Below are 13,658 nucleotides of genomic sequence, written 5' to 3'. Positions count from 1 at the left end.
TCATTTTCATCCCTAAAATTTTAAAAATTAATGAAATTAGTCCTTATGTAAATTTGTTTTCTTCATAATATTAAATTTAAAATATTTTTTTATAGTACTAATTTTAATATTATTTTTTAGACCTTAATAAATAAAATTCTCTTTACATAAATAATAAAAATAATTAAATTATTATAAAATTATTTTGTCATTTGTATTTTAAAATTTTATATTTTTAAAATTATAATTTTTTATAATGAAATTTTTTATATAAACAAGTTTATCAAATTATTCTTGATTATATATTTAAAAATTTAATATTTTAAATCTCACTAAATAATATAGTAGTTATTTTAAAATTTAAATCTTTTAAATTTTTTAAAATTATAATTTCTATTATTGTTTAATTTTTATATGGTAGAAGTCAATAATTAAAAAACCAATTGATAGAATCACTTGTTGAATCTTTATATTCTAATATAGATTTTTTTAAATAACTATTATATTTATTTAGTGAGATCTAAAAGATTAAAATATTTAAAATAAATACTATATTTATTTAGAGAAATCCAAAATATCAAAACTAGTTAAATATAGTAGTTATTTTACCAAATATTTTGGATTTTACTAAATAAATATAGAAGTTGTTTTAAATATTTTAATCTTTTAGATCTCACTAAATAAATATAGTAGTTATTTAAAAAAAACTATATTAAAATATTAAGATTCAACAAGTGATCCCACAAATCAGTTTTTCAAATATTGAGTTCTACCATATAAATTAAACAATAATAAAAATTATAATTTTAAAAAATTTAAAAGATTTAAATTTTAAAATGACTACTATATTATTTAGTGAGATTTAAAATATTAAATTTTTAAATATATAATCAACAATAATTTAATAAATTCGTTTAAATAAAAAAAATTTTACTATAAAAAAATTACAATTTGAAAATGTGAAGTTTTAAAATACAAATGACAAAATAATTTTATAATAATTTAATTATTTTTATTATTTTATATAAAGAGAATTTTGTTTATTAAGGTCTAAAAATAATATTAAAATTAGTACTATCAAAAAATATTTTAAATTTAATATTATGAAGAAAAAATAAAAGAAATTTATATAAGGACTAATTTGATTAATTTTTAAAATTTTAGGGATAAAAATGACTTACGTCTAGAGTTCCAGGGACTATTTTGATTATAAATAACTTTTTTTACATGTCAAGTGACACATGGCATTTACCTACTATGTCATCATGCCACGTGGTACTTAACATGACACGTCATCATCTAACTAACGAATGACGAATTTGACTTATGTTTTATCTTTCAAGAACTAAAATGACTAAAAAAATCATTTGAGAACTAATTTAAAGAATGAATAATCTTTCTGAGAATGAATTTGACTATTAACTTTTTTTTAATAAATAAAAAAATATATTTATTCTTTTGTTTAAAATTCAATTTTTTTACCGTTTTAGGCATTGTTTCTTTATTTCGCAATCCAGAGCTATTTTGCGGTCAACAACTGTGCAATAGAGGAAAGATCTATGGTGCATTCGTTGCCAACACAATAGCAGTGAAACAGATATCGCATAAAAGCGCAGGTGCTACATGCAAAATCGCTAAGACCATTATACGACAACGCAGGCAGCCCTATGCGTTTTCCCGATTTATTTGCCAATTTTTTTTTGCTAAGTTGAATAGAAAGAGATTATAGAGAAAGAAGGAAAGAAAGAGAAAAAGAAAGAGAAGAGAATAAAGAAGGTGTTGGCGTGATGACTCGGAGTAACGACATCAATTGTTTAAATAAAGATAGGCATATCGCGGGCTACAATTATGACTAAGTGGGAAAATGCAGTGTGATCTCTTACCATTAACTTTATAAGTGGGGCCAAAATTAAATATGAGAGAGAGTAATGAAGGGTGAGAGATCACAATTGACACCATCCAGTTTTTTTTTCACTGGAGAGAATCCACTCCCCTAAGTTATAACGTAAATTTTTTTGTTTAAATTATAATTGTTTGTTGGTTAGGTAATAATTATTAGTTTTTAACTTTAATATATTACGGAATAGATGTTTATAAATATATAAATTAAGGATATTTTTAAATTTAAAGTAGAAATTGTTAGATTTAGGCTATATATTGTAGATTAGTATAAAATGAGATAAATATCTATTTGGTAGATTTTTAGAGATGTTTTACATAATAGGTGTTATTGGTTAAAATTTAATGTAAAAATCTTTGTATTTAGGCTAATTGTTGTAGTTTATTTTGATTGAGATGAATGGTAATTTATGGTTGATAGAGATTTAGGGATGCTTTACATAAAAGGTATTATTATTAGTCGTGGTTTAAATTGAGAAGAATGTCAAAATAATATAGAGTCGGCAAATCCTATTTTTGATGAGGCTGGTTTCACCCACGTAACTCGAGTTAAAGACTTTTACTTCGACACCTCACTCCTATCGGCCTTTGTCGAGGGATGACGTCTAGAGACATACGTTTCACATGCCATGGGTTGAGTCTACCATCACCTTTTCAGGATGTTTCTTATCATCTTGGCTTATGGATGCATGGGGAACCAGTAGAAGGTTACAACTGTGATTTTCAAACTTATTACGGTCGTGACACGTGGGAGATGGTTGAGGAGGCACTTCGAGAATTGCTACCGCAATGGGAGCCACAGGAGGGTGTGTGGCAGGCTGAGTCTTTCATCATTAAGATGACGTCTTTCATCATTAAGATAACGTAGTTGAAGTCTCGCCTGAGACAGATGCCTGCTGACGCTATACCAGATGTACTCTGACAGTATGCTGTTACATTCTCATATTGATCGGAATATGAAGTGATTGGTCACCCAAAAAATAAATGATGTATATCAATGAGCATGACCATTGTTCATACAAGGAACAAGTATACAATCAAAGCTTTATATTATAGGAAACATTTCAAGTGCACCGGGAAGTATCGGTGCACCAATTGTTTTAACCGTTGATTTCAATTAATATATATTATATATATTTTTTATAATTCAGATCAACGGTTAAAACAACTGGTGCACCGGTACTCCCGGTGCACCTGAAATGTTTCCTATATTATAACTCAATCTACAGAATTCTTTTGGTTATCATGTGAAAAATATCAAATCATTTGGTTATGTTATGTATGATATCTCTCTCACCATCAATTTTTTTCCTCACATGTTGAATCACACCCTAATGTATGTACAACAAAACTACATAAACAGAACCACCGGTAAAGCAACCAATAAAGAAGCCAAGAGAGAGGGAACCATCAAAGAGGGTGGTGATGAAGACTTTATCTGAATGGGAAAATTGCAGGTATCGGTTGAAATGTTCGTCAATGAAAGCTTCGCCAAACCTCCAAAATTGCAGGCTTGAAGGTTCTGATTTTGCATCTGAAAATACATGTTAAATGCATATGAAGCATTCCCATTAGCATCCAAATTGTTGCATGAAGATCCATAGCCAAGTGCAGTGCAATCCCCATCGGTGCAGGCATAAGTGATACTTTCCCCGAGTTTGCTGAGATCTTTAGCATTAGGATTAAACATGCACCATTCTTGTTCGAGGTACTTTACATTTTTTGCACCAATGAGCATCTTGTTCTGATTCTGGCCGGAAAGGTCCATCGGGAACTTAGGCTGCCCATCATACCCGAAAATCCCCCAGTGACGCTCGAAGTTTCCTGGCTGAATGCTCTTTCCATTCTCATCAAGGAGCCCGAACAGATAGACTTCGATGTATCCAGGGCGGCGGGGTGTCCCTTTGTTGGCTGCAAGCCTTGGCAGGAGTCCATTGTAGAACCTCAAAGCATTGCGCGTGTTGGCGTTCTTGTCGCCGTCAGTAGGCCATCCAACTTCTCCAACAATTATGGGCAGGTCTCCGTACCCTGCTTTGCTGAGAGCGGCAACAAGGGTATCAAAATTCGCATCGAAGACATTGGTGTACGGAGTCCCGTTATCATTTATGGGGTTGGTGACACCATCAAAGAAGGCATAATCAAAAGGGAAATCGTCATGCCCATAGAGACTCAAGAAAGGGTAAATGTTCACTGTAAATGGTGCACCGTTCTTGCTGAGGAATGCTACTATCTGGGTCATTAGGTCATTGATATCAGCCCGGAATGTTCCAGAAGACGGAACAGGATTGTTAGCCGGAGACTCATAAACATCAGCATTTAAGGGCACTGTAGCCTTAATCTTATCTCCAACACCAGCTTCATTAAGTGCATTTTGAATGTTTTGTAGTGCAGGGAATGTGACATTCAAGAATGAATTATTGTATGATTTCAAAAATGGCTCGTTCCCAACAGCTACATACCTGCAAAAAACTAGATTGATTCAATACATAAGATTAGGCCCAAAAAATTTCCTTAATTGCAGCAATATTATCATTTAACACAAAACAGGAAATACACAATTAAATGAAGTTACCATTATTGAGAGAATTTAGGATCTCCAAGCAATAAGGATTAAGACATAGTGCTTAATAGACTCACCGTGAAACTCAAACCAAAAATATTACCACGGTGGTTTATTGATTGATTCTCTACAAGGACAGATAAAACTTCTAACTCCTTTTGAAATATATTCAACTCCAATTCTTTTATCAACTGACATGGAAGGTAAAAATCTGTAAATCCAGAGAAGGTAGAACCAACAAACATGGCCCAACAAGTTCTAATAGTCCTCCTATTTGTTATAACTCGAATCCTTCTTGTCTTGATGTACTTTGTCTTAATCACTTTCTTGATATACTTCCCCTCACACACATTAATACATACATAAACACATACCTTTACATCCATACATACATACATAACATACATACACATATATACAGAATATATTGTCCTATACTATTGGAAACTTCAACTGCAAGCATATGAAAGTGCGTGGTAAGGGCCACTGCTATCGATTTGCTTCCCTTAAATATTGCAAGCTGCAAGCAAAGTGATTCATTTCTTATTATAACAAATGCCCTTTTATTCTTTTTCTTTTTTTCCCCTTCCTTTTCGGTGTATAGCAAATTAGCAATTAGCAAATAACCTTCTCTTCAGCCACATAAAAAGGCACTGGAGGAGGCAGCAGCACTACCAAAAAAAAAAAGAATCAAATCTGCGGGTATTTCCAAGTAATTACATATGAGGCTCGTGGAGAAAAGAGAACTTTGGCTTCACTTTTGAAAGATTCCTGACCCACTTTTCGTTGTCCCTAAACTCATCAACCAATTAAAATTCGTTCTTAAATAGTTATTACTATTATTATTTATCATTATTATTAATTTACTATGATACACAACGGGATTGCTGCCCCCTTCATAGTTCAAACTTCAAAGGTCACCTCATGTTAATGATAAATTGAGCACAAGGAACCTAGGCAACTAATACTATGATGCTAAATCTAAACCATATCTGCATCCAAATAAGTTCTAAAATTCACACTAAAAAACAAATAGTATTAAACAATAGAAACCAGAGAGCAAAAGAACTCACTTGATGTTAACACCGCCATTGAAGTTGTACTTTGTAACACTCTTCTTAACCCACTGTTTGGCTTTATCATTGTCATTCATATCAGCAAGCTGGATGTTAGGTATGGCAACCATGACCTCGATTCCAGTGCCAGCAAGAGCACTCATTGTTGATTCTTCTGCATCGAACAGCTTCACCTTCTGAATCCCATTGTCCTTCAGCATCTGCACCACCGTGTCCGGTGGCAACTTGTGCGTTGCTTGCGTTCCCCAATTCACACCCAGCCCTTCCACAACGGCATGGCAGCACCACAGAAACAATAACAGAGCCACTGAGATCAAAGGCCCCAACTTTCCCATCCCAAGAAAATAATAGCACTTGCTTGTTCAGGATTTTTTATTTTAATATGGTTGAGTGAAAAGAGTTTTACGTTAATGTTACAAAAAATAGAGTTGTACAAAATAGAGTTTTATTAGGGGTGTTGTTCTCGGCAAACACAATACGCAGAATACGTATTGTACTGATAATACGCAGATAATACGCAGATTGTGTAACGTATTGTAATTTAATATTAAAATAATACAATACGCACTCTGCGAATTCTATAGCCCCCAGAATTTTGTAAAAAATTATAACTTCCAATATTAAAGGATTACACAAATTTTTATCCAATATCCAAAAAAATTAACCGCTTGTTCAACGCTAATTTTAGTAAGGTTTTTATTTTTTTAAAAGTAATTTATAAAATTTAATTTTTAAAAAATAATTTTTTAAAAGCGGTATTATTTATATTTGGTAAATTAAATTAAAAATAGTTTTGAATAAACATAAGTAATAATAATTGTGTTTGGTAAAATAGTTTTTAAATTTTAAAATATATAATAGACATAAATGTAAGTATTAGATTTAAAAATTAGTTAACATATAAGATTATATTAGATTTTTAAATTTTAAAAAGAAATAAAATAAATTTAAAAAGCACAAGCCAACTTTAAACAATATTTTTCCGTCAACTCTGAACGAAAAATGCTGACGTGTCAGAAATGGACAGGGTCTAATTGTCTCTAAATTTAAATTGGTCAGGGGTTTATTTGTTCTTATAATTTTTAAACAATATTTTTTTAAATTATTTTTTATTCATTATATTAGTATTCTTTTTCTAATAAATTATTAAATATATGGTATAATAAATACAAACTAATTATAAATTATTCAAATTTAAAATATTATTTATTATGAAACTAAATAAATAATTCTCAAATATAATTTTTAAATGTATAAATAATAAACATTAAAATTCAGTTAATACATTAATAATAATAACGCTATGATATACTATTAGTATTATGATTTAGATAATTTTTCACAACAAAGTGAAAACTAATGAACACATTATTTGATATATAGTAAAATATTTTTGAGTAATAACAAATTTAATTTTTTTTATCTCTTTAAACTAAATTAATAATTCTATTTGATATCTTTATACTAAAATACACTGAGTAAGCTACTAATACTAAATGAAATAATTAAAATATAATATATATTATGGAGACCATTTATAAACTCAACAAATTCAAAGTATCAATAATATTATTAATCTATTAATAATACATATTGTCATAAAGTTATAGATTGATAAAGATTTATAAATATAATAATAATATAGATTAATTAAAATTTTAAGTATATTAAAATTCAATTAAATTTACATATATTTTACTCAAAATTAATTAAAATATATTTTAATTATTTCATTTAGTATTAGTAGCTTACTCATAGTGTATTTTAGTACAAAGATATCAAATAGAATTATTAATTTAGTTTCAAGAGATAAAAAAATTAAATTTGTTATTACTCAAAAATATTTTACTATATATCAAATAATGTGTTTATTAGTTTTCACTTTATTGTGAAAAATTATCTAGATCATAATACTAATAGTATATCATAGGGTTATTATTATTAATGTATTAACTGAATTTTAATGTTTATTATTTATATATTTAAAAATTATATTTGAGAATTATTTATTTAGTTTCATAAAATATTTTTAAATTTGAATAATTTATTAATTAGTTTGTACTTATTATACCATATATTTAATAATTTATTGAAAAAAGAATATTAATATAATGAATAAAAAATAATTTAAAAAAATTGTTTAAAGAAATATAAGGACAAATAAACCCCTAATCAATTTAAATTTAGAGACAATTAGACCTCTATCCATTTCTGAACCTGACACGGCAGTATTTTCCGTTTAGAATTGACGGAAAAATACCCACAGGGACCGCATTGTGTGACGGAATCAGAAGACAGGGATCGAAGTGGATCAATTTTATTTTGAGAGGTCGCGTTGTCATTCTTGGAAATGGATAGAGGCCGGGTTGGTAGTTCACTCAAAAAACTTTACCAAACCAAACCTAAAATCACACACGAAAAGAGAAGAAACGGCGTATTATGTATACAGATATAAATTGCGAGATTGAGGTGGCTTGAAAAAAAAAAAGGAAAAGCTCTACATCCATGTAAAAATTACATGGATGGTATCCAAGTAACTTTCACTCCACGCCCCACACCCCCGTTTGTTTTATACGCGCCTCTTATAACCTATATAACGAATCCTTATTTTGCGTTATCAACGTTTTTCAACGTAAACTTTTTCATACAACGTAAACTTCTTTCATGTTCTTCTTTATCATCATCATCATCTTCTTCTTCTTTTTCTTCTTCTTCTTCAACCTAATTAAATTCGTTGTTCTCCTCTTTCGCGTTATTCTTCTCTACATTATGGATCTGGATTGATTCAACGCAATTATCTTCGTCGTTCATCTTCTTCTTCGTTTTTTCTTCTATCTGCACTTTTAAATTGAAACAATGAATGAATCAACTTCAAATCAGTTGAATGAGTGCGATTTTGATGATTTTTCTCAAACGCATCAATTTGATGAGGTTTGGATTATTGAATTCTGAATCGAATTTAATGGAATGAAATTTTTAATTTTACTTGAAGTGAATTGAATGGATTGAGGTGATCTACATCTGAATTGAATTCAATTGAATTGATAATATGTAACTGTGAGTAACTGTGAGTGTCAGTAATTATGAGTAACTCTGAGTAAATGTGAATAACTTTTCGGTTCGATAAGTACTAAAGAGGTGGTTCATTACTTTCATGTTTTCGATTCGGTCCGCAGAAAGGAGTCTAACAAAAATTAGACCAATATGTTCTATTTTCTTCCTTAAGCACTATATAATTGTTTCACCGTAATTAAGAGTTCGGTTCACCATAACTAAGATTTTGGTTCACCATGAGTACTGTGTTCGGTTCATTCTGCACTATTCAAAACTCTTCTTCCTCACCTTCTACTGCTTCTTCACCAAAGAGAGAAGGAGGAAAAGACAAAAAAATACAGCAGCAACAACAACAAAAGAATGACGATAGGGTTTTAGGATTTAGGGTTTTAGGGTTTAGGGTTTATGGGTTCAGGGTTCAGTGTACAGGGGGTTCAGTGTATTTCAAACTTTTGGTTCGCTCCGTGTATTAATTTCGGTTCACCGTGTTCATGGTTGATGATTTAGGGTTTAGGGTTCAGGGTTCAGGGTTTTAGGGGTTTAGAGTTTACGGTAGGGTGCAGGGTTTAGGGTTTAGGGTTTAGGATTTAGCATTTAGGGTTCAGAGTTCAGTGTTTAGGGTTCGGGTTCAGGGTTTAGGGTTTAGCGTTCAGGGTTCAGAGTTCAGGGTTCGGGTTCAGGGTTTAGAGTTTAGGGTTTAGGTTTTATGATGTAGGATTTAAGGTTTAGGTTTTAGGATTTTAGGGATTTAGGGTTTATGGGTTCAGGGTTCAGTGTTCAGGGTTTTGGTTTTAGTGTTTAGGGTTCAGTGTTTAGGGGTTCATAATTTTTTGGTAAACAGAAGAGCAATTTGGATTACTCTTCTGAAACGAATCAAACTGACAAAGTTTGGATTATTCAATTTTGAATTGAATTGAATCGAATGCAATTGCTAATTTGAATTAAATTAAATGGACGGAGGTATACTGAATTGAATTGAATTGATAATATGTAAATTGTAGGCAGAGTTATTTGAATTTGATTTTATATAATGGATTATGTTTCGTTTACTTAGTACTATACAATTGTATTGTTTTCGGTTCACCATGAGTACTATGTTCGGTTCACTATGAGTACTGTGTTCGGTTCATTCTGCAGAAAGCTATTTGAATTTGATTTTATATAATAGATTATGTTTCGTTCACTCAGTACTATAAAATTCTATTCGGTTCACCATGAGTACTATGTTTGGTTCACCATGAATATTGTGTTCGGTTCACTATGAGTACTGTGTTTGGTTCATTCTGCACTATTCAAAACTCTTCTTCCTCACCTTCTACTGCTTCTTCACCAGAGAGAGAAGGAGGAAAAGACAACAAAATACAGCAGCAACAACAACAAAAGAATGACGATAAGGAGAAAACACGTGAAGAAGAAGGAACACGAAAAAGGAGGAGAAAGAGGAGAAGGAGGAACGCAAAGAAGAAGGCGAAGAAGAAGAAGACACTCCGTTCGTAAACAAGCGTAAAAAGAAGAATAAGAAGAAGAAGAAGAAAAAGAAGAAGAAGAAGAAGAAGAAACATGGGGGAGAAGAAGCGTTATGCGATTTCGTGTATATTGGACGCGTGTATTTCACGTTTCATTTAATGGTATTGAATTTTTTTGGTGTTGTGCCAATTTGGTTACATAATTACATGGATGTGTAGCATCCCCAAAAACAAAAATCCCCACTTTGAGAAACCGTTCAAGAAAGTGAGGGGTTCTAACAAAGAAACAGCGAAATTAGCGAGAATATAGTACTATAGCCCCACTTTCACAACATCCACAATTCGATGAATTGAATGAGATCGTTGTTGTTGTTGTTGTTATTATTATTATTATTATTATTATTATTATTATTAAATCAAATCTATGTATAAGAATATAAAGGATCACAATTCTGAAATCAAACCAGTGGAAAACAAAATAAGAATTGATTTTCTTTTTCTTTTTTCTTTTAAGTTTCATGGCCTCTTATTGGCTTATTGAGAGACCAAAGAGAATGTGTTTGTGTCTTAAAACTAGATAGATGAACAAAAAGAGAGTGTTTTTTTGGGTTGTGAGAAGAGTGTGGTGATGGAAGGAGAAGAAATAGAAATGTGGGGAAATTGAAATTCTGAAGAGCTTGTGTGAAAGGGAAAGTGTTGGAGATAAATGCCTCCCTTTTTTTATGTTGTTTTTAGTTTTTGGGAAATCTGATTCGATTCTAACTGCGGTTTAAACTTTAACGGCTATCTGCAACTCTCGAAGAATGAAGATTGTGATTTGTGAAAGCTGTGTCCGATAAAGAAAATTGAAACCATTATTAATTGAAAAAGTATTGTGTATTAAAGTAGCATTTGTTTTGAGGTATTGGGACAAAAATTGGAAGATTGAGACTCAATATCATGTTTGTTGGTTTTGAGATTGATACTAAAATTTCTGTTTCTGTCCTCAAAATTTCAGTATTTCAGTACCTCTAAAAAGTAGGGACACAAGAGACTGAAATTTTTAGAGACGGAGACTGAAACTTTAATAACATTTTATACCTAAAATATCCTCATTTCAATAAATTAATTCCAATTTTATTCTTTGTACAAATTAAATTAGAGCTTCATTCTTGTTTTAATTTCTATCTCCCACTTTACACTTAACAGAATACTATGATTTATTTCAGTTTCTGTCTCTTAGTCTCTGTCTCTCAGTCTCAGTCTTTCAATCTTTGTTTTTCCACCAAACGCTACCTAAGAGTCAATCCGTCAACTTTTGACAACTCAATTAATAATTAATAATTTTAAATTATTTTAATAAATTTGAATGTTAAAAAATGATATTAATGAGAAATTTGAATAATAAGGATTGCGTTGAGTAACCAACCGCCCACAAAATTATTTTGATCAGTATTTGTCTTCCTCCTATTATCGTAGCATCTTTTTTCTCGCCAACAGCGCCGCTTCGTTGCCGTTGCAGTGCGGTCCCGTCACAGCTACACAACCACCATGTCACCGGCTCCTTGGTGCACGGCCATTTTGCTTCGGCAGAAATTTTTATCGTGCAGGTTGCGATCATCTTCCTCGCCAGGTGCCAATTCGCCGCTGTTGCGATGTGTTGTCGTTCTAGCCGCAACAACTACTGCATCGCCAGTTCATTGGTGCACCGCCGTTTCGTGACGATGAAACCTGTTATTACGAAAACTCATGCGTGTTCCATCACCTGATTACCATCGAACGTGTATCCCTCGACGTCGTCCCAAAGCCGCAAACAAAAATCCTGCATCCACCGATCGCTTCGTCGATGGAACGTATATTTGGAGAAGAAGGAACAAATACATCATCCATTGACGTGGGTTATGAATGTTCTTCTAATAGAGGTGTCTTTTTATGCATGTGTCTTTAGAAAGTGCCTTTTTATACATGTGTCTTCTAATGGAGTTGTCTTTTGTGGATGTATCTTTTAAACAGAGGTGTCTTTTGCGAATGTATCTTGTTAAGGAGGTATCTTCTTATGCATGTGTCTTGTACAGCAATAGCGGCACTCAGATACACTTCCAAAGACTAGTGGTAATTGGGGATGAATTAAGTTTACCATGGATGATTTGACATGTATTTTTTTTTTTTGAAATGGATTCTGGAGTCTAGTCCAATAGAAGTTGGCAGGAGTTGGCAAAAAGGTAGTATTTTGATTGGTAAATTATTATTTTTACTCACAAAAGTTTTAAATGCGGCTCTTTTTTTATATGGTAGTAAAAGTAATGATATAATCTAACATGTAATTTTTTGTATTTTTTAAAATTGTGGAAAGTACACAAATCGGAGGGTCTGATTTTTGTATCTCAAATTTTTAAATTTATTTTAACACATTTTGGACGGTCTAATTTCTGTATCTCTCACAAATCAGACGGTCCGATTTCTGTACCTCTACAAATTGGACGGTCCAATTTCTACTTTTCTAATTAAATGATTCTACATTTGAGAATAACACTCCAATAGTCCATATTTTAAAAAAACACCATTGCCACTCTAATATCAAAAACAAAAAATTCTTTAAATGCTGATAAATTTACTTATAAAACAACGAAATTGATGGGTTCCGTATGACAAAAACATCAAAACCTAAAAATTTATTCAAAAACTCCAAATTATTTGTCTTCTAATCCTAATTTCCCTCATTCCTTATTCCCTCTCTATCTCCACTGCAAATACTATAAACAACACAATTAATTTTCTAAAATTATCAAAAACTAGAAGAAAAAAGAAGGGGGTGCTGATAGGACCATCGCCGTCACCATCAAACAAAGGAGAAAGAGTGAGAGAAAAAGTCGAAACAGAGAGAGGGGAGACAAAACAACAAAACGCGAGGAGAAGAAGGAAGTGATATGTTGTCATCGTCGAAACTTTTCTCGAAGTCGCGGCTGCCAGAACTGCCGCTGGAGGAGGACTTTGTCGTTGGCATTGTAGATGGAGGTGCAGAGAACGAAGAGAGGGAGAGCTTGGGTTAGCCAGAGAGAAAGAAGAGGATTGCGATGGAGGAGGAACTGTTCCACCACCGCTACACCTGTTGTCACCGTCGACGAAACTCACCACTGGAGGCACTATCCTTGCTAAAAGTTGGTGGCCGTTGTGAAGGTGGATACAGTAGAAATGGTGGTTATGGAAGTGGCAGTTATGGCAATGGCAAGGACCGTAGTTTTGGGGATGGTGGCCGTGACTGTTATTTGGTTATAGTTTTATAGTGTTATTATGGTTCTATCTAACTTTTGACCTCTGAATCTGGTTGTTTGTTGGGAGGATGGTGGTGGTAAGGAGAAGGAGGCAACATGGGTGGTGGTTGGGGTGACGGCGGTACTAGCGGTTGTGATAGATATGGATGAAAGTTAGAGAGGAAGAATTTAGTGGTGATAAGATCATAAAGTGAATTAGGGATTAGGATGTGTTAGGTTAGGCTAAGAAGGGTAATTTGAAATTTTTTGGTAGTTTTTTAGGGTTTGTATAATTTAATCGTTCGGAATCTATGTTTTATGGGTACAACTTCAATCTCATTATTTCGTAGGAAGATTTATCAGTGTTTAAAAATTTTGTGGATAAAAATGATAA

General features: G+C 32.0%; 1 protein-coding gene across 2 annotated transcripts; it reads right to left on the bottom strand.

Moving 5' to 3' along the window:
- Positions 1-3,041: 3,041 nt before the first annotated feature.
- On the bottom strand, positions 3,042-5,860 carry LOC107611406 (glucan endo-1,3-beta-glucosidase 8). Of its 2 annotated transcripts, none has more exons than XM_016313336.3 (2): positions 5,512-5,860; positions 3,042-4,337 (listed from the first exon to the last, which is right to left on the bottom strand). In XM_016313336.3, the coding sequence occupies exons 1-2, from the start codon at positions 5,847-5,849 to the stop codon at positions 3,230-3,232; spliced, it is 1,446 nt and encodes a 481-aa protein (XP_016168822.1). In that variant the 5' UTR covers positions 5,850-5,860; the 3' UTR covers positions 3,042-3,229. The 2 variants fall into 2 exon arrangements, with proteins under 2 accessions (XP_016168822.1, XP_020979554.1); XM_021123895.2 differs by having other exon boundaries at positions 3,042-4,347; positions 5,512-5,651.
- Between the last annotated feature and the right edge of the window lie 7,798 nt (positions 5,861-13,658).

Source organism: Arachis ipaensis, chromosome B1 (assembly GCF_059453495.1).
Source record: "Arachis ipaensis isolate K30076 ecotype BB chromosome B1, ASM5945349v1, whole genome shotgun sequence".
Taxonomy (NCBI): domain Eukaryota; kingdom Viridiplantae; phylum Streptophyta; class Magnoliopsida; order Fabales; family Fabaceae; genus Arachis; species Arachis ipaensis.
The sequence above is the reverse complement of the archived record's forward strand: the minus strand, read 5'-3'. Positions and strand labels throughout refer to the sequence as shown.

Bases quoted from the DNA above. Each gene is read 5' to 3' on its own strand.
- LOC107611406 (XM_016313336.3), bottom strand. From the start codon at position 5,849: ATGGGAAAGTTGGGGCCTTTGATCTCAGTGGCTCTGTTATTGTTTCTG. The intron at 4,338-5,511 runs GTGAGTTCTTTT...AGTTTTTTGCAG, and splicing joins AATGGCGGTGTTAACATCAA to GTATGTAGCTGTTGGGAACG.